The sequence below is a fragment of the Haliotis asinina genome, chromosome 1 (genome assembly GCF_037392515.1).
Source record: "Haliotis asinina isolate JCU_RB_2024 chromosome 1, JCU_Hal_asi_v2, whole genome shotgun sequence".
In the NCBI taxonomy this organism is placed as follows: Eukaryota; Metazoa; Mollusca; class Gastropoda; order Lepetellida; family Haliotidae; genus Haliotis; species Haliotis asinina.
Window position 1 is genome coordinate 62,091,864 of NC_090280.1, and position 23,613 is coordinate 62,115,476.

The 23,613-nt window shown below is 37.7% G+C and overlaps 1 protein-coding gene across 1 annotated transcript in view; it reads left to right on the plus strand.

The window, feature by feature from the left end:
- Window positions 1-1,358: 1,358 nt before the first annotated feature.
- The window catches only part of LOC137295690 (transmembrane protein 132E-like), a 78,440-nt gene continuing 56,185 nt past the window's right edge, over window positions 1,359-23,613 (plus strand). The window contains exon 1 of the mRNA XM_067827177.1: window positions 1,359-1,588. Coding sequence (XP_067683278.1) covers window positions 1,537-1,588 — 52 coding nt within the window. The 5' untranslated portion in view covers window positions 1,359-1,536. The remainder of the gene's footprint in view (window positions 1,589-23,613) is intronic.

Below are 23,613 nucleotides of genomic sequence, written 5' to 3' on the forward strand. Positions count from 1 at the left end.
GTGAGAGTACTGCGGAAAGTTCTCTGCATACACAGAACTACTTATGGTGAGAACATGCGGTGCGTGTGCACAATTTGTTGCTTACACGAGTTTGCTTGTTTATCTGTTGCGCCCGCACTCGAACGACTCCCGTCATGGTTATGACGGCGGGAAAATGATCTAATCTGGACCAAACAATCCAGTGACTGGCACCGTGATCGTGCATCGATATATACAAGAAAATATAATACGATGTACGAACGCCGAACTTATTTTCCAGTTATAACATATGGCAGCAGTCTGGAAATAATCGAAGATGGACCAGACATGCCTGTGATGAACAACATGAACATCGATCTGGGATAGGATGAGTGTTAGAAACGGTAACGAGTCTGACCCTCAGATCACCTCAGTAGTCTCTTAGGACAAACATAGGTTACTGAAGACCAATTCTAATCCGGATCTTCACGGGTCAACGGCATTCGTAACTACTCGTGTCGTTCCGGCAAGCAGGTTACGGAAAGAGGCGAGTAGTTACGAATGGGGTCAACGGCAATGACCACATCCATTTCGTTGTATCGTACACACCGGAACACGGGTTGTCGGACACTTACATCCTCCACAGAATTCCTGTGAATGATTAAAAGAGTGGAAAAACGCGAAAAGTGTGATAAATTAAAAATTTAGGTAACATAAAACTTAATGTCACCTGTTTCGTTACGCATCTACTGGTGAGAAAATATTTCAGTCAACGTAACAGCGCAGAAGTGAAACGTTTTGGGTGAAGAGACATCTGAAATTTAATTTACATTAAATTTTAGGGGATTAACAGCTGTATACAGTGATAGCTGCTTCCACCGAATCTCCTAACCTCACAATATATATTTTGAGGTAGTGAAACCAGGGGTTTTTAAGTCGAATCTCCAACGCTTCCATGCTACTAAAAAGGGGTGTACAAAGGTCCAAGTATTGTTTGAATGAAAAAGCAATTAACAGGAGTGTATCAGCGGCCATCGGGTGCCCCGAAGGATATTGGATACCCGCTGGTCTAGTAGAATATCACAATATCGCCACAACGAGCCACTGTTTGCACGCCGTCCTTTGAAACCGATCTCATTCCCCGCTCGAGCGCTCGAGACCTATAATTAGATCACATGACCTCGCTTGAATACATTAGCAGCCGACATCAACTTTGGGCCAAGAAAATAGTACCTGCAATTTGTACGAAAACGTTCAAAGTTTCAAACATGCAGTTTTATCATATTATGTTTTGGTGAATATAGATAACACAGAACATGTTCTGTTGCTTTTGATAGAGAATCCGCAGACGTGGTGAATGGGCCTCCTAGATGTTATTATATGACAGAGCGGATGAATACATCGACGGATCCGAGCGATTCAGCATGGAAGAAGTGACCGCAAGACGAGGGTGAACGATGAATGTCAACCCTACGACGGAATATCGGGTGTTTTTCCGGGTGATATTGTGTCGGACTGGCATTGCATACCTCACGAAACTGATGTAGAAACACGTTGGATTTACACTTTGCCAAGACGATGGCGAAGACGGCCGACTTGTGGACATATTTCTGTATTGTCACTGTGTTTGGTAAGACACATTTCTGGTCTATTTCAGTCTTTATTTGACACGAGCTTCATCACATCGTGTAGTTTTCACGTAATCGGCACGAGCTTCACGTGCTTCACACCTATTGTCTTAGTTGATTCTTTAAGCCAGTCAATCATTTCCGAGAGACTCGTTCAGGACGGTGTATAATGTTGTTATTGCTCTCTCCGTTTGCGACTACATCGCGATGTATTACAATGTATGTATATTGGTAGCCGTTACTTTCTCAATGGATGCTGCTAATTCTCCGCATCAAGGCAACAATTACATACATTGTAGAACCATATCGCAACGTTCTTTTCTTATATTATGAAATACAACGTCTTATCGCACACATTTTACACGGGCCCACAAATAAGCAAATTATTTCAGAAACACGCAATGGTTAGGTACCATTTATGTTAAAAACATCTGTTTTTCGCGTTACCATTTTTGAATTCCAACAACACGTTGGCTTCATTTTCAGGACACGGTGCTCGTTTTGTATCACAATTTCTTGAAAAACTGAGACGGGAAAATATTAACTTCTCTAGAAATGTTTCTTTGCTAAATAACGCGATTTGTTTGTTGGTTAGTGCCCTTGTTGCCCGTCCGTTAGGGGTGATATCGGGGTCAACTTGCCAGTATGGTGTGTAGGTATGTGAAAAGGTGGCTGTGCCAGGAAGTCGTGCTCATGAAGTGTATGTATGATTTATGACACAATCCCCTGACTCACATATACTCATCATGTTAACACTCTCTGAAGATGCTATGATCGTGCCAAGTATTTAACTCAAGAACTTAGGATGGTGGCAGTGATGTGATGTTTTCATACTTTCTTACTGTAATTCATACTTTTCTTTATCATTTTGACTGAATGAGTCATAAAGCGGAATGCCATTTCCATTGTATAATTTGAGAGAAAAAGTGTTTGAACATTTCTTTGTTCATGTTTGTTTGTAAAATAGGATTTTTGTATCTTTAAATTACAATATAAGTAAGAAAGCGTGAAAATAGCTTTCATTTACATACATTTGCCAAAGCATTTAATATTTGGAAAAAGCAAAATTAGTTTAGAAAATGTAGAAAGAATACTTAAATCTTTCACTGAATTTAAGTTACAGTCTTATTAACTCTTTCATTTTTTATGGGTTTGTTGTTTTTTTTTGTCGCATGTAATCCTCTTTCAAAAAAAGAACATTTTATATGTAGTTTCTTTTCTGTAGAAAAAAGCTGTGAAAGGAGTAAAGGCCCCTATCCTTATTGTCAGTATATGGATTGTAAGTAGTTGCGTCAGTGCCCACCCTCACAACCACAACTCTGGCAGCGACTGATATATTGAATAATTGATCAGTGTATGGTGGAAAAAGACTTCGCGCTCTGTTTATTCGGCAAGCGAGTCAATATTTTTTTTACATCTGAAGCAGCATTAAACCTCTATCAATTGGTGCTGTACCTTCTTTGGTGAGTTTAATGATACCTCTTCCCCTGGTTGCCAGTAGGTGATGGCTAACAGGTGTTGGGGTTTGGGCCAAGCCTCCAGCTTTGAGACCAGATTCGGTTTCATCAAACTTTAATTACATTCATTCAGTTGTCTTCATTAAAGTTCCATGATGAAACCACATGTCAGAACCTGTCAGCTGGCTTGTGAAATCTTTATTGATTTGTGTGTTCTGGTGAAATGGGAGTTCAACGGCGTCAGTTTTGGTACCACAGAAATTGTGTGTGTTACGACTGTTGAATGCAGTTTGTTATAACTTTTGACAATGGTATGTTATATATGTGGACACTGTTCTGTGTATGTTATGACTTTGAATACGGTTTGTTATAACTTTTGACAATGCTGCATTATGACTTGACAGTGACCTGTTATGACTGTTGGCAATGGTTTGTGGTATGACTGTTGAATATGGTTTGTTATGACTGTTGAGAATGGTTTGTGGTATGACTGTTGAATATGGTTTGTTATGGCTGGTGACAATGGTTTGTGGTATGACTGTTGAATATGGTCTGTTATGGCTGGTGACAATGGTTCGTGGTATGACTGTTGAATATGGTTTGTTATGGCTGGTGACAATGGTTCGTGGTATGACTGTTGAATATGGTCTGTTATGAGTCTATATGACTGTTGACAATGGTGTGTGTTATGACTGTTGATACAGTGTGATATAGATGTTGGCAATGTTGTATGTTTGTATGACCGTTGACAATTGTCTGTGTGTATGGTTACTGTTGAAAATAGTTCAACATAACGGTTTTCAGTGTGGCACTTGTCTGTTGTAACTCTTGTGTATGTGACTACTATTAGTCATAGTAAACCTGTAGAACTGCTGTGTTTAATTACTGTTGAGAGTAGTTTGTGCTGATTAGGTTTGTGTGCATGGTGAACTGAATTACTATTATCCAGCTAAGTTTAAATTATGTTCCAAATTCAAGACAATGCTGACACCAGTCCTTGCAATGCAGCAGCATGTAAAAGGAACTATTATTACTTGTTAACATTAAACATTTATGGAGAACAACTCCTTAATTGCTCATTCGTCGGATGAATACTGGTTAAGCATATTTTGTTAATATATCAAAGGAAAAATGCCAGGAATATATTAATTGCTGTTTTAAAGGTTGTGGACCTCAGTCTTTGCAACAAATATGCCCAGACCCTTTGGTTTAGTAGACGCGAGTGTTTGACTGTTGATACTGTAGAACTGCTGTGTTTTATTACTGTTGAAAGTGGTGTGTCTATTAATACAACTGAAACTGCTCAGTGTGTTTACATAGTGATTAAAACACTGTAGTTCTTCTATGTTGAAATCAAATACTGAACTGACTCTGATCCTGTTTGGGTTCCTGCCTGCAGAGTCATATACTTCAAGAGATGAAAGGACCTGTTAGTTGTTGTATGCAAGAAACTTAAATGGGTAACGACTTCTAAATTGTGCTGTGGGACTCCTTTTTGCTTCTTCATCAGGTGAATACTCACTAAGAATACTACATGTGATCTTGCCCCAGACCTTATGGTTCAGTAGACACACAGCAGGGCTCATGTGCAGTGATGGCAATATGATATGGAATGCAGAATATTTCAAAAACTCAGATTAATTGCCTTTTTCAAATGAGATGCTGAATGTATCCAATATATTTTGTGATAAGTGAGTTCCACATGATATATACACAAAGAAACAAATAAGGGAGCACATGAAAGTACAAGTGTTCCTTTATACCTTTTCAGGTTTCTTCTCAAGGTATACACTGCAGCTTGCAGTGTGGGTAAAACTTTGGAAATAAATGAAGAAACACTTGTATTTTCCCACTTGTAGGAACACATTTGTTTCGATGAGTATATTATGTGCTGTTGGAGAGTACCTGGTACATGGGGTGTGAAACTAGCCCAGCTGTTGATATGGTTAATTAGATTAATCAGAGGTAATTGGGAGTAATCTACTCACAGATTCCTACAGAATTAACTTGACCAAGCCTCTTACATTAATAACTCTAGCCAACACAGAGCGCGAGATAATATTTTGAGATGATATGTATTTACTTATGAATTATGATTCACACTGGGTGTTCAGAGGTTTCTTTTCATATACATTATATTTGTATTCCGTAATATCTGACTCAGGATTTGTACACGAATAATTTATATTTTTAAAAAACTGTTTTAAATGATACTAAATTTGCATCTGTTTCTGATCGAGGTTTAAATCGTGTTTTTAACTAATGTAAATCAAATGTGAAATTAATTTGTGGCCAGGAGGGCTCAATATAGCCTCACGATGAAAAACATCTTGGCAAAAAGTTTCAAAATTGCATTTCAAAATGTAATAAACCAAAAGCCTGAGAATTTAGATTGGTCAAAGTTTGGTAACTCCTTTGAAGATATGTACTTCTCAAAATAGTTATGGATCACTCAGATGGTCAACTCGCATTTATCATACCATGACATACTGCATATGTATTAAGGTAGACATGTGCCAAGGTTACTGTGTTCTTATTTTTAGATTGGGTATACTACTCAAATTGTTTAAGGATCACCCATGTTGTTAATTTGTCATGACACTCATATTTACATATATTTACATGTAATCTGTCATGTCATTCTGAAATATCAACTGATCAATAAGATTTCATTGGAGGAGACTTTTTATTGCGTTTATATTAGAAGTTCACTGATATGGTTCCAAAGTTAGTAATATCGGGTTAGAGTGGTCACTGTCATTCCTCTAGCAAAAAGTCCTGAGGTGGAATAAGGGGTTCAATAAACCACATTGGACACACTGATTAATTCTGTGAGTTAAGGGGATTGCATCTGTATGAGTCATTACCATGATCAGTTATGACTATTTTGGTAAAGTTAAATCTGATTTTACAGGGTTTAAATTGAACTTTGCTATCATCAATATTTCTACGAGGATGATTAATGGAAAGTGGATCATTTCGTATTCTTAGAGAAATTGCTTTTGCAGAAATGTTTGATTAAAGTTCATTTCTGTGGGGAAGTTTAGTGATCAGCATTATTATAAGTTTCAATTTAAGTGTTATCCCATGCAGCATACACGTGATGGATTCACTTTGCTGTCTTAAAAGCCTTTCAAGTTTTATTTTTATCACAATTTGAACAATGAACTTGGTTTCAAACGGGGATCAAAGTGATTTGGTTGCCATTTGATGCAGTATATGGCCACTCACCTGGAGCCTGAGTAAAATACGTTTCTGTACGATCATTATTAATTCGGGCATATTGCTTTGGAGTTGTTTGGTTTGGTTGTCTGCCTATGCAGCACAAGTGACAGCAGCATGTTACATATACACCAAAATCTGTCTATTTGTGATTTACCTGTGAAGATCTTGGGTAAGAGTTAGTCGTCAACAACACGTTTGTTGTAAGAAGTGTCCAACAGGAGGCTGTTTCATCTTATCCCAACTGTATAGATCAATGGTAATGCTGTTCATTACAATATTATCTTGTCTGGACTCAGTTATTTACAGACTGCCACCATGTCGCTGGAATATAGTTGTGTGGGGTGTTGACAACAAACAAAAGGTATTTTTGTGATTTATTAGAGACCAAAACTGTTGAAAATTTTAAGATGGCAGCAGTGATCAAGCATGGTCTTCTTTTTGTAAAGTGCTCTTGTGTAGTCGCTGGTTTTTGTTTTGTTATGGGTTGATCATCATGATTATCAAAAAATGGTTTGCCAAAAAATGGAGTTTTCATAATTACATCTGTCTTATGTTTCAACTCACTTGTGAATTAGCTATTGCCACAGTACATTCACAGTACCAATGACCAATGATAGTGTGAACCGGAAATATTCTGCATCAGTGCATAGCGCATTAATATGAACTGTTTCTGTGTCAGTAAACCAGATATATTCACTTATTATGAAATGATTTCTCAAAAGATACGTATGGTCAACTATTTCCCAATATCAGTGGCCTTCTGCTCAGGACACAACAGGGGAAAATACCTCTCTTTTGAAAAGCTTCATACCAATTGCACTGTACCCTCCAAAGAGTATTTTTGCAGTTGTAAGAAGCAATTTTATTGGATAAAGGTTTGTTTCTAATTACGCTTTTCTGCCTCGGCTTACTGTGAGAACCATGATTGGTCAGAATCATGCACATGTCCTTAGACATATTACAGCAATAGGTTGTAAACAAATAAACATTTGATTCAGAAAGTTTGGGTTAAATCGTGCTGTGCTGAATGTTTTGCGTAAAAAAAGTCACCATTTATAGAATATTATGGAAGTAAGTAGACGTACTGTGTTAGGTTATGACCTGTAAGGAAAATGGTTCTTGCATGTATTTTAGCATTGAACATCATGTGTGAGCGTGAAGTTCAAGGCAAAGAAAGCCACTCAAGCTGTCACTTGAATTACATTAAATGGTCGCTCAAAAAAGATGGAAATAAGAAGTTCTAATGTACGTTTGACAAGTTTTATGAGTACTTTAATATATTTTATTCTCCAGTTTATTCAATTTGTTAAATTGTTATATGAAAACAATGATGTTACATTATGATGTTAGAAGCAATGTTGTTTTACTTAACTCTGTCTTTTTTTCGCAAAGCCTACTACTCTCACAAAAATAATCCATTGCAGTACAGGCTGGATATACGTTGATGCAATATTTGCAAACGGAAGTATTTCCGGTTTACAGTAACCTGGAATTGTGGGTCATCAACCAATGACTGACTTGCTCCAAGTACCACAGACCAATGATGGCAGTGAGATCATTATCACATGCAGATGTTGTGAGTGGTATATTTTGAAAGTAAATACCAGAGCATGTGGCTATATCATCTGCCTCCCACTTTCATCTCTGGGCAAGGGGAATATCGGTATTCAGGACTGAGTAGAGAGCCAGCCTGTTGAGATATGGGAAGGGTGGATCTTGGCAGTATGAGCAGACTGTAGGGAATGGGAGGGCCTAATGAAAACTGATGAGAAAAAAAGTCTTCATCAGGCTTAGGCAGTCTCTCAGTCCCCGAAACACATTATATTCCCTTCCATCCAGCTCTCCCTGCAGTGCTAATGCTGTAAATGAATCAAGTCTAGATTTGCTCAGGTTCTGAATCTGCTGTCCCATCAGGTCTCCCTTTCAACTTTATGGGAAATATTTACTTCTGTCAAAATAATATATGCAGATACTAAGTCTACGTTAGATTAATGGTCATATAATCTGTTTCACAGTCCCTGAATCACATCATTGTTAACTTTTCATTGGATACAAGGCTCTGAATCTCCCGTTTCACTTGGGCTCCTTTTCAATTTAAAAGGGACTGTTTGTTTCTGTCAAAATTATATATTTTTGTAGACAAAGTATTAGTTGAGATTGTGCCACTGATCACTAGGGGAGTTTGGCCCCCAATTCTCGATTGGATCCCATTTTCTTTTTCCAAGAATTGAGTCGTCATTGACCAAGAATTGAGTCTGTTAACAGTTCTTTGAATGAATATAGGGACTTTCTGTTTTTTTATAGAAAATGTTTTGACCATTTTTCAGTCTATGATTTATCTGTTCACATTGACATCAGTCTGTTTGATGGGATATGTGATTTATATATGAGAAAGTGTTCTACGGGTTATTGCAACTGATGTGCATAGATTGGGCTAAAAACTGCTACTCAGTGACATGTCATTTTATATTATACTGTTTTGCTGACTAAGCATAACAGCCCTGATCTTTTATGTCACTGTCAAAATATGTTGATCAAATCTTGTTCCAAAATAGTGTTTTCAGATAAATGAAGGATAAATAACAATAGAAATCTAGTATATGCTTATACCAACTACTTATCATAGTTTGTTAAAGTTGCAGTTAAACTCAAAATTTTCGACCAAAATATAAAGTGTCCAGATGAAAACCATGGTATTGAAATGTTTGTTACAGAAGAGTTTACTGTGTGTATTATGCTGGACATGATTCTTTAGGAATCATGAGTATGTAAGAGAATGTTTCATAGTGCCCACTTGTTTCATAGTGCCCACTTGAGAGAAACAATTAAAAAAAGGTAGAAAAACAGTATTTGTGTCACAGAACCTCTTGTTTAGAACAGAGGTAATTTTTCCCTGTAATTATTTTCTTACGTGTTGGCATTCATAAGGATTTTTTTTGGCTTTTACAGATCATCAAAAGTTACAGGGAAAATGCGAACATTCTTTTCTTTTCGTTTTTGAGTAGATACAAACTGAACAAAGGCAATTAAGGGATTGTAAGTATTATAGGGAATATTTTGGATGGACGGGATGGTCCCTCTAAGTATCCTCCCAAGTTGTCATAACTTTTTTGTTCAGTACAGATATCCCTAAGAAACAATGTCAGGAAGATTCTTTGATAAATGGGGTCAGAATTACATCTATCATGTTCTTGTTTTTTAAGGTGTTATTTTGGGTGGAGGAAAGGTCCCTCTACATATCCATGCAAATTCTCACGAAACATGAATATCTGAAAGATGGTGTTCCTGAATAAATGGGTTCAGGGTTATGAAGGTTTCACTCATCAGCAAACTTGACATGCACACAGGCTACCATGACGTTCCTGCTTTTTCTGACCCACTAACAATTCTGGAATCATACATTGTGAATATGATAACGCCCCCAGAGAACCAGTCTTGACTCTGATGCATGTTTAAACTGCATGGCATGTTATTCCCTAGTCAAGGAACCACTATACATTCATATTGCAGGCTTCTGTCCCTGGGGAATATATGCTTGGCGCTGCCAGTTAAAATGGTTCTAGAGTGGGTGTGGAGTCTCATTACCATTTCACCATGGGACGTAGCTTCTTGGAGCTATTTTTAGGTGAATAGATCATGGTAAACTAACACATAGACTGGCATTTATAAACATGAAAAACTATACTTATCTGAAAAACATGCTCAGGATGCTCCTTAGGCTCTGACTTTCAAAATCATTTTAGACTTGAGGACACTTGTTTGTTTTCTAGGATCTTGGAGACACACCTACTACGATTAGTGTCTGAAAATATAGAATTGACATGGAAACAAATAAATCATGTTAAAATGTAAAGGAGAAGCTGGGACATATTCTTGAAAGAGCTGGACAAGTTATGGTGTCCCAAGTTTGCAGTCATTATGAATTCAGATAAGTTTATGTCATTTTCTGCTCTAACAGATGGATTAGTAATAACAAATGTCAGATCGAAATGTAACTGTTTTAGTAACTGAAAATAATGTGCTTCACTCATTGGGGAATAGAACTCCAGCCATAGGTGTGAAAAGTGAACACTTTGACAAATAGGCTACCTTACTCATCAAGTTACTGCCCCTAAGAACTTCCATGAAAACTTGACACGATGGCACTGCATAGAATGTATGACCATGAAAAGTAAAATTCTGTGTGGAACAAAGTATGCTTCATCTTTATCTGTCATCGATGAGAGTATAATTGTTGCCTGATTAGCCATGTGAAACCCACTGAGATTTCAAGTTCACCACGGCGTTGTACTTGACCTGATAAAATTGTCACTACTGTGACCTGAGGACATTAGATACAGTCAATTATATGTTATTTCTTTGTTGTCGCTGTCTTATTCAACATGGCTTCAGTTGTTAGGGTTGTAAAGATACAGGCGACATTGCTAGTTGCAATACCTGTGTCGTCAGCTCCGACCACACTCTGATACATTGCCGTCAGGTTGAAGGTCGATACATGCTTGATCACACGTACCCACTTTGCTACTCCTTTTATCATGGGGCTTTCAATGTTTTTCTCAGATCACGTGATAGTTTACGAGGCAATAAAACAAAAATTACAAATTGATAGGGGTTTTTGTGATAGGTAGGGACTTCAGGGTATTGACTCATAAAATCTCAACAACTTTGTTCAGAATGCTTGGTGCGTCTCATGTCAATAACCTGAAGACTTTGATTATGCTAGTTGTTTCCATAGAAACAGGGTGCTCTAACAGAGGAAGTGTTGTATGTTCTGTAGAATAGGGTGTGGTATAAACACTTTATGTATTACTTTTGTTGGAATTTTGATTCCAGATCTGTATCATAAGAAGCTATAAACTAATGGGAACATAACATGAGAAAAGTTTGAAAATGTCAAATTTATATACTGTATCAGAAAAGGCTATAAATGAAATAACAAGTGAAAAGTTTGAAAATATGGTACTTTTTTACATGCTCCAATGCCAATGTCTCCCAGATACAAACTTTATGGCTTACTTGACATCAAAATACCTTCAGTTATACATGACTATAGTTTGTGATCCTCTGCGGGTCTAATACCCAATTTATCTTATGTTGATTTCATTGTTTGTGTTTTGTAAATATGAGACATTCTTCCTGTGTTAAAATACGGGAACTGTGTGATGTAGAGAGATTGTGGCGTAAGTAGTCTCTCCAACAAAATAAGGCACATCCGTATTTTACATTGATTCTTAGTCTCCAACCTCACTAAGGTTCCTTTTCAATTTAAATAAGTTATATGTATCAAAATTATAGTTTACTTCATCCATTTCATTTGGGATGGTTGGGTAGTCTAGTCGTTTAAGCTCGTGCTCGTGCTCGTGACCTGGGTTTGAATCCCCACATGGGTACAATGTGTGATGCACATCTCTGCAGTCCCCACCATGATATTAATGGAACATTGCTAAAAGTGACATGAAACCAAACTCAAGTCATTTACAAGTCTTGACAGCAGGTATCACAATGTGCAGTATTTGATGCCAGAGAAGTGGAAGCCCTGATATTGACCTTGATGTAGATAGCTTTTGGATATGTCTGGAATCCAGTCACCTAGCTCAGTTTCTGATCCAAATAGATTTTGTAGTCTACCCCTGTGGACATACATATAACCTTCATGCATCAGTGAGTTCATGTCCAAGCATGGCTGGCCACTGGTCCATAGAATCAAGGTGGATATTCAGTCTGAACAGCAATCCTATTTTTGATGTTCCCCTACCTCTGGACTTTTTCACCTTAATGTCCATATAACCTGAAATAGCTTTGAGGTAGCTGAAATTAACCATGTTCTGGCTCCATTTAGATTTTGTTTAACATTTTCAAGATCTGTATTGTGTTCTGGGCTCTATTTCATTTTTATTTCACTATTTTAAGATCCATGTTACGTTCAAGGTGCCGTGTAATTTTTATTTCACATTTTCTGAGATCCATATTATGCTCTGGGCTGCATTTGGATTATATCTTTTGTTTTTCTAAATGTATATTTTTATATAAGATAACTATTTTTTGGACTTAAGTAACTATTTTGTGACTAAATATAAGTCTGGACAGCCAGTTTGCCCCAGCCTAGCCTTCCTTTCACAGGCTTGCAATCAGTAAGTGGAATCAGTGTTGACATGAGCAATCACAGTGCTGCAGCCCACCTGGCAACCTTGAGGCTGTGTTGCCTTCATGATAAGAGATGGATGTATTGGGACAGGGCAGAAAACTGAGTGCTTTGAGTTTAACACAGATTTGAACAGTAGCCATGTTGGTCTGGGGAACGTACAATGGAGTTCACATGACTTGTAGTGACAGTATATGTTGGCTTTATTTCAGTGGTTCAAGTGTTCACTTACCCAGGTGAAGGCAGGGTTTGCCTCTGATATGGGTGCATTGTGAAGCTTGTTACTGGCAATCTTGCTGATACTGATGGAATGTTGCTAGTCGGTTTCCCATTTCCAGAACTGTATTATTTTCACTCCTGCTTAGCCCTCCCTCTAATGTATTAATGCTGAATGTGGCAAGTCTGGATTTCCTTCAGGTTCTGAAGCTCCCTTCTCTCTGGGACTCCTTGTCAGTTTAACAGAATCATTTGTTATGATACAGTAGAATACTTTTATAATGAACACGGCTATAACGAACTGACGGCTATAGCGAACTGTTTTAAAAGTCCCGAATAAACCACTATATGTTATCATATAAAAAAGTCGTGAATAACAAATTCTCTATAACGAACTTACCGGCTACTTTGCAATCCTCGCGCGTCCCAGGTAACACAAATTAACGTTGTGAATAACGAACTGAGCGAACTCAATCAGTGTCATAGCCAGTAAGCGATGCTCACTTTGAAATCCTCGACAGTTCCAGTTAACACTAATTAATGGTGTGAATAGTCAATTGAGCAAATTCAATCAGTGTCAATTAGCGGCGCTCACTTTGAAATCTGACCAATAAGTTAGACGTCAAAACAGACTCCACTTTTTACACCCATGTGAAGTTGTAGTTTGCATTATTAACCAATCAGATTGCCGGAGGCCGTCACTGACGACCAAGTTTTGCATACTTCCGGCACAGCAACTCGGTCTTTGGCGATTTAATAGAAGACGACAAGTGCATCCCCTCAAAAGGCCTGTGTATATACCTCCCCCACACATCAGAAATGTGGACAGAAGCCTTTGATACTCGTGAGACTTTTAAAATACGATATATTCAATGACGAGTGACCTGTGTAAGATTACTGACTTTGTAGTGAAAAGAACATAATATGAATGAATGTACGAATAAACTGAGTAGGAATGTGTTGTACTGTGTAGTGTGTTTTACTGTTCTTTCAATGGATTTTTCACGAATAGCGAACTACGGATATAACGAACTAATATCAGTGGTCCCTTGTAGTTCGTTATAAAAGTATTTTACTGTATATCAAAATGTATATTCAGAGAGATATATTTTTAGTCTAGAATATTGCGAAAAGTGATGTAAAGCCTTGTCTTTCATAGAGAACGTTAAGCACATGTATCACAAGTCTAGAAATGATTGCAGCTCTAGGTCCACACTTATAGAGATGAATATTGATACACGTGACATAAGACTAGGAATGCCTTCATAATGATGCAGTGATACTTTTCATAGATTGTGTGATTGTCAATACATTGAAAACTCTATCAATATTGAGTTTTAAAAGTATTGGTTCAAATATGTTTATGTATCATTAACATTTTTCAATTGTATCATGTTTTTTGATGTTTTAAGAGTTATGCATGGTTATGTTTCATGCACAAATATTGGTAATTAGGACTTTTAAGGCTCTTAGAAGAGGAAATGTTGATCTTTTCATGAACAGTTATAACATATGAAATATTAATATTAATTCAATTAAATTTATGCAGTTTTGCCGTGAAAATAGGTATTGTGACGTCCCACATAAAACAATGTTTATGCTTCACAATCGATTCAAAATTCAAGGGAAACAGAAAAACATGCACCATACTTTAACGCTAAGAAGCTTGTCAAAAACCACCAGTTTGTATATCTGAGAAGTGTATTTGATGTTGAGAGTAGGAGGGCAATTAATCCCTTCAAGTAGGAGTGTGCTAATACTATAACGGGCCTGACTCTCGAGTCTGGCTGAAGGAGATATTGAAGGAGGTCACAAGGGGTGTCCTAGTATTTCTCTTTGAAATCTCAGCTTCTGATGCAGTTGGTCGTCTAGTTTTGGAGCCCAGCATTTATCATGAATAAAAGGTTTGAACAACTGTTGTAGTACTAACGTTATGTAATAGGGTGTCATGGCTGACAAGAAAAGAACTTTTTCTTAGGCTTCCTTGTACTCTTTTGACTTCCGTCATGAATAGCTGCAAAATTGCTGATGGTGCATTATGCAATAATGACTCACTGTATAGGTCTTTTAAAGTATTTACTTGTGTTTTGTTCTGTTTTATTAAACTTTAGAGATTGAAGATATGCATGGTGTGCAAACACTTTAAACATTTGGCTACCTTACCGCTCTTGTGGTATGGTATCTTAGTGACTTGGCACTGGTATTCATGATAAAACTGTTACACCACACCGTATACCTGCATTATATAATTTGTAAACATGACTGTCACTTTGTAAATACAAATATTCTTGAATGCAATGTTAAAAAGTAAATCCCATACCGTGTCCTTTTTGACAAAAGTTAATTTGGACACATTCCCAAGTTGATCTTATGCCAAATGAAATAAACATATCTTGATGTTTGACGAGTGAGTTCTGCCAGTGTTATGAATATGGAAACTGATAAAATGAAGCGTATTATATATGTAAAACAGGGGCATTATACAGTTGGTAGTAATTTGTTATGGAAATGGTGCATTACTTCTTCATTACTATGCTTACAGTCAGTGAACGGGTTTTGTTAATCATTGAGATGTTACTGTCTGTTATTCTTCATATTCCATCCATAATTAGGCTTGATTATTTCAGACTTCCCCTTCAGTTTTTCCTCTGAAACCAAGACATATTTACTGTAAGCAAACAAAAGATCCGTTTCATTTTTAGTGTGGAAAACCAAGACTTTTATTTGGTGAAAATTTGAACATTAACCTCAGTCTTACCGTGGAATTCAAGATATTTTGAACACCCACTTCAGTACTACCAAAGACAGTTACCTTTATTTTCATCTGTTTGTAACAAATTAATGTCAACAAAATTTGTAAACTTGAGCCAGGAAAAGTAAATTGCTATGTATTGACTATTTCTTCCCTGTAGGGCCTGTGGACAGACCGTGTTGAGTCAGACTGTAACAGATTCCAGCCTAAACCCTGTGGTCTGTGTGTGTCCAGACTGCAGACTGACTAAGTCAGAGCCACCTGAATCACATTGGAGCCTTGTTCCCTCTGTGTAATCACTTCTCAGTGTCTCATGCTGCTGTGCTTATTCACAGCTCTTTGATGAATAAGCCTGGTTTAATATTGATACATGCAAGGTCGTTTATTTGTTCACATAGACTTGTGAAAGTTTGATATTGTGATTGAAGGCTTCGTTATATTGCTTGCTGGCAGTTGAAGGGCTGATGTTGAGTGGGAGATACTCTTGTTTGAAGAGAATGCTGTAAAAAGATTGATTTTTTTCTGACAGAGTGTAAGGTGCACAGGTCACTTTCATTGAAAAACTCATAGATTTTGTTTTGTGAACACTACAAAAGCTTCAGATAGCTGAACTGTGTAAATGGAAAAATTAATCAAGTTAGTTTATGTTAGTTCTCAAGAGTGCTTGTACTGTGACTGTTTTGTTGTGGTGTCAACAAGGCCGAGAAGGCGATGAAAAAAAAGAGACTGTAAAAGTGTGGAATATTTTTTCTCGTCTTGCGGAAAAGCTGTGTCATGGTGTTTATGGATGGAGCTGCAGATGTCAATTTATTAAAGCTGGGACAGGTTGTTTAATACTTTCAAAACACAAAGTGGAGAGCTTTTCTCTTTAAAAAAAATAAACGACTTGACAGTTTCTTTGAAACATTTTGCCTCAGATGTTCCTGCACATCAAGCACCTGCTTGAACTTTGAATGGGTGTCTTCAAATGAGGTTCAGCTTGAGTTAACTGGGGTGTAAATTATTATTGCTATATTCATAATAAATATTTGACTCTTTGGTCTGGTGTTGTCTGTAGTTTTGTAAATGGTCTCGGTTATTTTGTTACTGCTGTGTTTTCATTGGATTCATTCAAAAACACTGAAAGGGTAAGTGAGACGGAGAATGTATTCAGCTGTATGTTTTATGCATGGATTTCATGGAGAATATGTGTATGGAGGTGAAACTTGAGGTGCAGCTACCAAATATTCTTTCAGCTAAATCTCTAAAAATAGAAGTAACAGTGATAATAATAATATTGTATGAAAAATGAATATGGATAAAACTGGGATTTACAGGACGTGAATTCTTGCATCCTATATGCATAAATATTCACAATGGACACAACAAAATTTAACAATTAAGAGTATGAGTCCCAGGAACCCTCAGAGTCACATTGCAGGAATATGGTTGAGCATAGTAGTAGACAACAAGTATCAAGAAAATCATCTCTGAATGGATGAAAATATGATTTGACAGTATAGGCTAACAGCTAGTCTCTGAAATGAATGTCTTTTTACAGAAAAGTTTTTAAATTACAATTAAAATAAGGAGCCAAGAGGTTTTCTTCATTTTCAGAAGCTGTGGAAATCTAGACTTTTCACATTTTCTAGACTTGTGTGGGCTTTCTTGGATATAAAGTGGATATTTAAGCTGGTGTTAACAACTTGCCAGATTTGACAGATTCCGGTTTCAACAGCCTCCACTGTATTTGCTTCAGGGTCTGTGTGACAGACTAAGTTTAGAGGTTGGGAGAGATTATGGAGGGTGGGGGTTGGAGTGTTGTCAGCGATAACTCCCACCTGCTGACCTGTATCAGTCTTCTTTAGTCAACTTAAGCATCCTTTGGTTGGCCTGCTGTTGTAGCAAGGGTTAATAAGCCTCTCTTTTATCTACCTCGGTTGCCAAGGAGGTTGCTAGCCCGATGGAGCAGAGAGACAGTTAATCTGGCTGCAATGCCTTTCTTTCCAACGATATAACATATTTTCAAAGATTAAATGACTCTTGTGTGTTGAAGGTAGGAAAGTGATGGGTTGATGAGATAGTGGTTGTTATCAACAAGTTCATTAGTTTATTGCACAGGATGCTCCCTGATTCCCCTGTTGTCGGAGTGTCTGCTGAGTGCAGGCTTTGAACTCATGGAACTCATTGTCAAAATAGTCAGTCGGGTCTCACAGTCCCAGATCTAGTGGGGACTACTGATGGGGAAACGACTACAGTGCACTCTGTCTAATTCGGACCTGCTCGTGACTGACTGAAAAGTCCATATTAGACAGCAGTCCGAGTCTCACAGAAATTTCCTATAAAGAAGGATTACGTCGGAATGTAAGTTCAGTTCGGTATATACAGCAATCCGAGAAAGAGAATCTTCAGTTAGACAGGGTGCACTGTATTGTGATAGTGCTATTCTGTTTTGGTCAACTATTACAGTGGTTTTTTCAAGAACTGTCCCATTTGATGTCATTTCCCAAATGAATGTATGGCTTATATGAAATAGAAATAAGTTGAAGTAGTTTCAGTGTCTCGTAATAGCAATGTGAACCAGATCAGTTAAACAGGCAACGGATGGATGACTCAAAGTCAAAGGGAATGAATCTGGTATTTTGTGTTGTTCATGTATCAACAGAAGTCAGTTACTAAAGTGTATATAGTGATACATGCTACTGATGCAGAGATAGTTTTTCATTTCTACCTTCAGTTCATTGCTATTGGCAACTCAGCTATTGCAATCCATTGATCATTTACTGCAGTGTTTCCAGAGATATGTTATATTTATTTTGGTGCAAGCCTTACTGTATAGGACCATATGCCAATATTTTCCATAAGGGCTTCAGTGCTTCGGTCACTCCTGTTCTTACTGAACTGAGGTGTTTTGTTATGTTTTACATTGAGGAAATATTTAAGTAGACAAAATATGGCATTGGTCTTGAAGGATATGTTCCTTTTTTGGGGGGGTTGTGAAATGATCGCAGAATATCTATAAAATATGGACTTTAACATAGCTACCTTAACTTAAGCATGACATAAGATCGATAGAAAAGATAGATAGGAAAGGTGTCTACATATTTTTTCTTTGTAGTGAAGAAAATATTCTCCACCAATGTTTAAGACAATTGTCTTATTGTTCAGATTTCACATTGATAAACAAACATGCATATAAGTCATGTGGACGTTTGTAAAATCCCTTCTGTTGGAGGGAGATTGCTGTAACCTTGTGGTTAAAGCATTTTCTAATCATGCCCAAGACCTAGGTTAGATTTCCCACATGGGCAGAATGTGTGAAGAGTGTAACTGCATAAAACCTAACACTCTCACTTGCTAACTCACTCACTCTGCTTTGTCAAATACCCAAATCTTGAACAAATTGTCTGAACATTAGGTATCCAGCTTCTACTTTTAAAAAACAAACGTATCACATTTGCTTGCTCACTCACTCACTCACTCGGATGAAAGTCATTAAGTCATCAGGCTTAAGGTCACATAATTCAATCCAATTAAGTAGCTGCCATTAAATAACTGATTACACCATGTGTGTATTGTGGCAGATTGTATCACAGACTGATGGAATAACTTGGGAGTTATAGCTCCTGGGCGCATTGAGCAGGTATTGTGTAATCAGCCAGGTCGAGACAGGTGCGACCCAATCAGGACAGGTATTGTGCAGGTGAAATATGGTGTAATACATCAACACCTGTGGAAGCCTACATCAAAGACCAGTTAGAGCTGTATGATTGGAATGACCCTGGTCTGTTGTAGCTGATATTGCTTTTGTGATGTAATGGAGGTATAGCCCAGCATGGCAGAGCAAATCTTTAAACTGATTAATCCCTTCATATGCAAGGATATTGTTTGAGTGTGTTGTAAGTTTCAGATTTGAGAGATTTGAACTTAAAGAATATCATTTTCCAAACTTTATTCATAACCCACTGCTTGTGTTCTTTGACAGAACTGACCCTTGAAGATCCGGTTTAGAATTGATTTTCAGCAAAACCATGCTTGTTGTAAAAAGCGACTAACGGGATCGGAGGGTCAGGCTCACTGACTTTGTTGACGCATGTCATCGTATCCCAATCATGTAGATCGATCCTGATGTTGTCGATCAGTCTATTGTCTTGTTCAGATATGATTGTTAACAGACCACCGTGCAGAGTAAAACTAAACTTACTCACTCATTCTAGGGCACAACTGGAATGCCAAGTGTGTTGCACGTTCAGATTTGAAAGATTCAGAACTAGAAGATTCTGAACTTTATGATTAACTCTGAAAATACCCGCTGCAGGGATTGTGGAGGATAAGTGGAAGCATCCATCCTTTTCTCATAGTTTCTGATTTCTAAGCATTTGAAATAGGCTATATTGTGATTTTGGCAATAGTGGGGATCTGTTATGGGCTTCAACAACTGTACCCATGGGAGAATCAAACCAGCACTTTTTTCATAACAAGCGACACACTGATCGCTGAGCTTTAGCTGAGTTTACCAATACTCCTTCACAGAATAGGGATCAGTTGTTGGCTTTGAACACTGTGCCCTTGTGGAGAATCAAACCAAAACTCTTTGCATGACAAGTTTTACAGTTTCAGTACTTGCTTATTGCCCATTTGTCATTAAATGACTCAGGGGAGCATGAGTCTGTCATTAATATTTAGTACGTATACCACATTTAGGCATTAGGTGCATATGGTGCATGTTGAAATAAACATCAGTATTAATGATTTTAGAACCTATTCATCAGTATATTGTAAAAGGTTTCTTAGTTGTTGAAAAATAGTTTTTTTCCCAGTACCTTCAAGTTCAAGTATTGGGAACATATTAGTGTACAAAATTGTTTTCATTGATTGATGAGTGAGTGATTGATTTGAGTAGTATTCAAATTTGCCTGAATAATGGTATTTATCAAATACTACTGCAGAATTGTTGAGTTGGAATGTTTGATACGTGCCAGTGACCTTTTTGCCAAGTAGCCATCGAAATAACTGTTGACAGTTGTTGTTTTGTTTCTTATTGTGATATATTTTCAATTTGATGGAAGGTCAAAGGTGGCGTGTTCCATACTCAATTTTTGAAAAGTGTCCATTGAAATAATTGATGTCCAGTTTGTTTTGTTTCTTATTGGAATGTGTTGACTTGATGGATGAGAAAACACTACTGTTGTATGCTCTTAGTTGGCACTGCTGTGAAAAGCAGGAATATGGCCACTTTACAATGATGAAAGCCCTTGAAGGCCTCTTACCTGGTTTAAACAGGACTAGGTTCACAAGCTTGTGTAACCTTTAGTTTGACACAGCTAAACCTGCACTGAAAAACCTTTGATCTCTACCAACCATCTTCATTATAGCACATTTTAACAAAATGTCTTTCTAGTGAGACTCTGTGTTGATTGGCAGCTGTAATAGTTTTGATACATACGGTTTTATCCAATTTATTATTATGATAGTTGTTTTTGTGTTATAATTTGGAGATATCATATGTTGGTATAGTGAGGGAGTTGTGTACTTGGGAACACCTTCTGCCCTCTGCCCAGCAGCATTGATGCCATTGTGAGCTCTGAGGCCTCATTCAGTCCTTTTGTCTAAATATAACTTCAGTTCTAACAAAGTTCTCAATAGGTTTGTTTAGACATTCGTACCTAACAGAAAGGTGTTGAGACGCCCATTTTGTGGGGGACTTTCCTGTTATAGAATCTGAAACATGTTTGAGCAATTATTGTTTTTTGGAGGGTTAAATATACTTCTTTGTGGAACATAAACAGGTAAAATCATTTTGAAAAGTGCAAGTGCACTGATGTCAGTGATGACAATTTGTTGACTTGAAGTTATTTCTTTAAGAATAACGTAATGTTATGAATATGAATATTATATATTGTGCAGAAGAAGTTGGTGAGTTTGTTCTGCCATGACTGATCAGCCAGTGAAAAATATTGGATTGTCCTTAATATATTTTGAGTACTCAGAAAAGGTTCAAAGCTCAGGTGTTGGAATCACTGACTTGCTCTTAGGTTTCTTGGTACTGTAAATCATGAAATTAATGCGTCATGAATTTAATGCGAGTGCAAAGGTCTTGTCTAAAATGCGTCATGAAATTAATGCGAGCTCAGGAAGCTGTGTCAATCAGAAAATGTGACACCCTGATTCTTTGTTGTTCATTTTCTTTTCATTTCTTATTACCACACACTAGTTACCTGAATTGAACTTGTTAAGCATTGAATGGAATGGAGCTGACGATGTTTTGATTACGCTGCCATGTTTGATCACGTGATTGCTTGCTACTACTTGTCTTATGACAACAATTAATGGTGACCATGAAGAACCAATTTATTAATTGGTATGCCAACAAAGTGTCAGACAATTTGACAGGTTCCAAAAAGGACATACTTGTGGATTTACGAATAAGTGTGATGAAGCCTCTACATGCCAAATGGATGGAGGCCGTGATTGCAAAGGTGAGCAAAAATCGCTAAACGATCCTGCGTGGCTGGAGAATGTCCGGTCTGGCTGATGTGCTTCAATGACTTTGAACAATTGACAGTGATTATTGTAACCAGTGATAACTGACTTGCGATACCCGTAATGAGGAAGTGACCTGTATTGACTGGTGTTGTGTGAAGTGTCAACACTTCTGCTTAGTGACAAAATTTGCCGATGAATAATTTCAATAGGTATTAAGTAGTGTCAATGAAAGGAAGAGATTTCCGTTTTCTGACGTTTATTCAAAAGTACACCCCCAGGCTGAAATGCGTCATTTTAATAATGCGACACATGTACAGACGCATTTTTCGCATTAATAAAACATTCGCATTAATTTCATGATTTACAGTATGTATGCAATGTGCATGGTGGGAAGTATCAAAGACCTTTATCAAGTCTGACTTTTCTCCGCTCAGTTGATAGGCAGTGATAATAGCTTATTAAATTCACATTTTAAGCTATATTCATACCTTACGATATCAGTATGTAATTAGTGTGGACCAGACAATCTAGTGATCTGTGTCATAGTCATCACACACCATGCAGTTTGGAGGTGACTGCATGCAAAGGTTGCTGGAAACTGATATTTTTATCCAGAATTCCAAGAGGTTGTCGTAACTTAAAGACTATTCAAAGCCGTCTGAAGTTTACAGTGCTCTGGTCATATTCTTAAAGTCTACGGCTCAATTAGGACTTGCAGTTGTATGTATGTTTGAGGTTCTTACGCAGCAGCAGCACATATTTGCCTTGAGAGCTGACCAAACTGGTACAGTCATCAACTTTCTTCATAACACATCCAGATGGCATTGCTCACAATATCCATCACTGGATTATCTTGTTCATATTGATCATTTACAGACTGTAGTCATATGACTAGAATAATACTGAGTGAGGCAGCAACTCACAATCTCACATACCCTAACCATAAATCAGGTGTGGTGTGGTAACGTAGTGGATAAAGAGTACACTGAAGACCTGGGGTGAACCCCCACATGGGTTCAATGTGTGGAGCTCGCTTCTGGTGTTCCCTGCTGTGATATTCCTGTAATATTGCTAAAAAGTGTATAATTAACTCACTCATTTGCCATAACCCATGATTCATTAATCCTGATGGTTGCCTTGAAACAGATTCTGAGTTTACCATTCCCTGACCATGCTGATGCAGATGGTTTCATCATGCCCTGTATGACAGTATATCACAGCAACAGACTCAAGGCCAGCTTGAGGATCATCATGTGAACTCCATTGTATGTAGTTGTTGAAATACCCCGAGTGTCCATACATCAATTCCACTCTCAGTATTGGCAAATCATTTCTGGATCAATGAACTCTGTGGCTCGTGAGTCACTTAATTACAATGCCATCTCGTTATTCCATGCACAGTGTTTGGAAGTGTTGGTGTGCGGTATTGCTGCAGGTTAATCTATCCATTGCATTCATGGTATCAGCATCCGATCACTGGTACGGTCACTAGACCCTCATCAATCAGTCTTCATCAGATGCTCCGAGCCAGACTGCCACCAATGGCCATAATGTAGTGATAGAAATGGCATGGGATACGGATCGATATTCACCAGCCTGTATTCCAACAGTAACAAATTCCCCTGTTCAATATGGCCGCCTCTGCTATGGAGGCCATGTTTATTGTGTTCTGAGGTAGAATGATGAATCATGGAAAGGTTCCATCAGCACTAGGCTTAGTAACACTCTGTTGACTATCTGCCTGGTCCTGCGAGGCTGCTACTTTTGGAA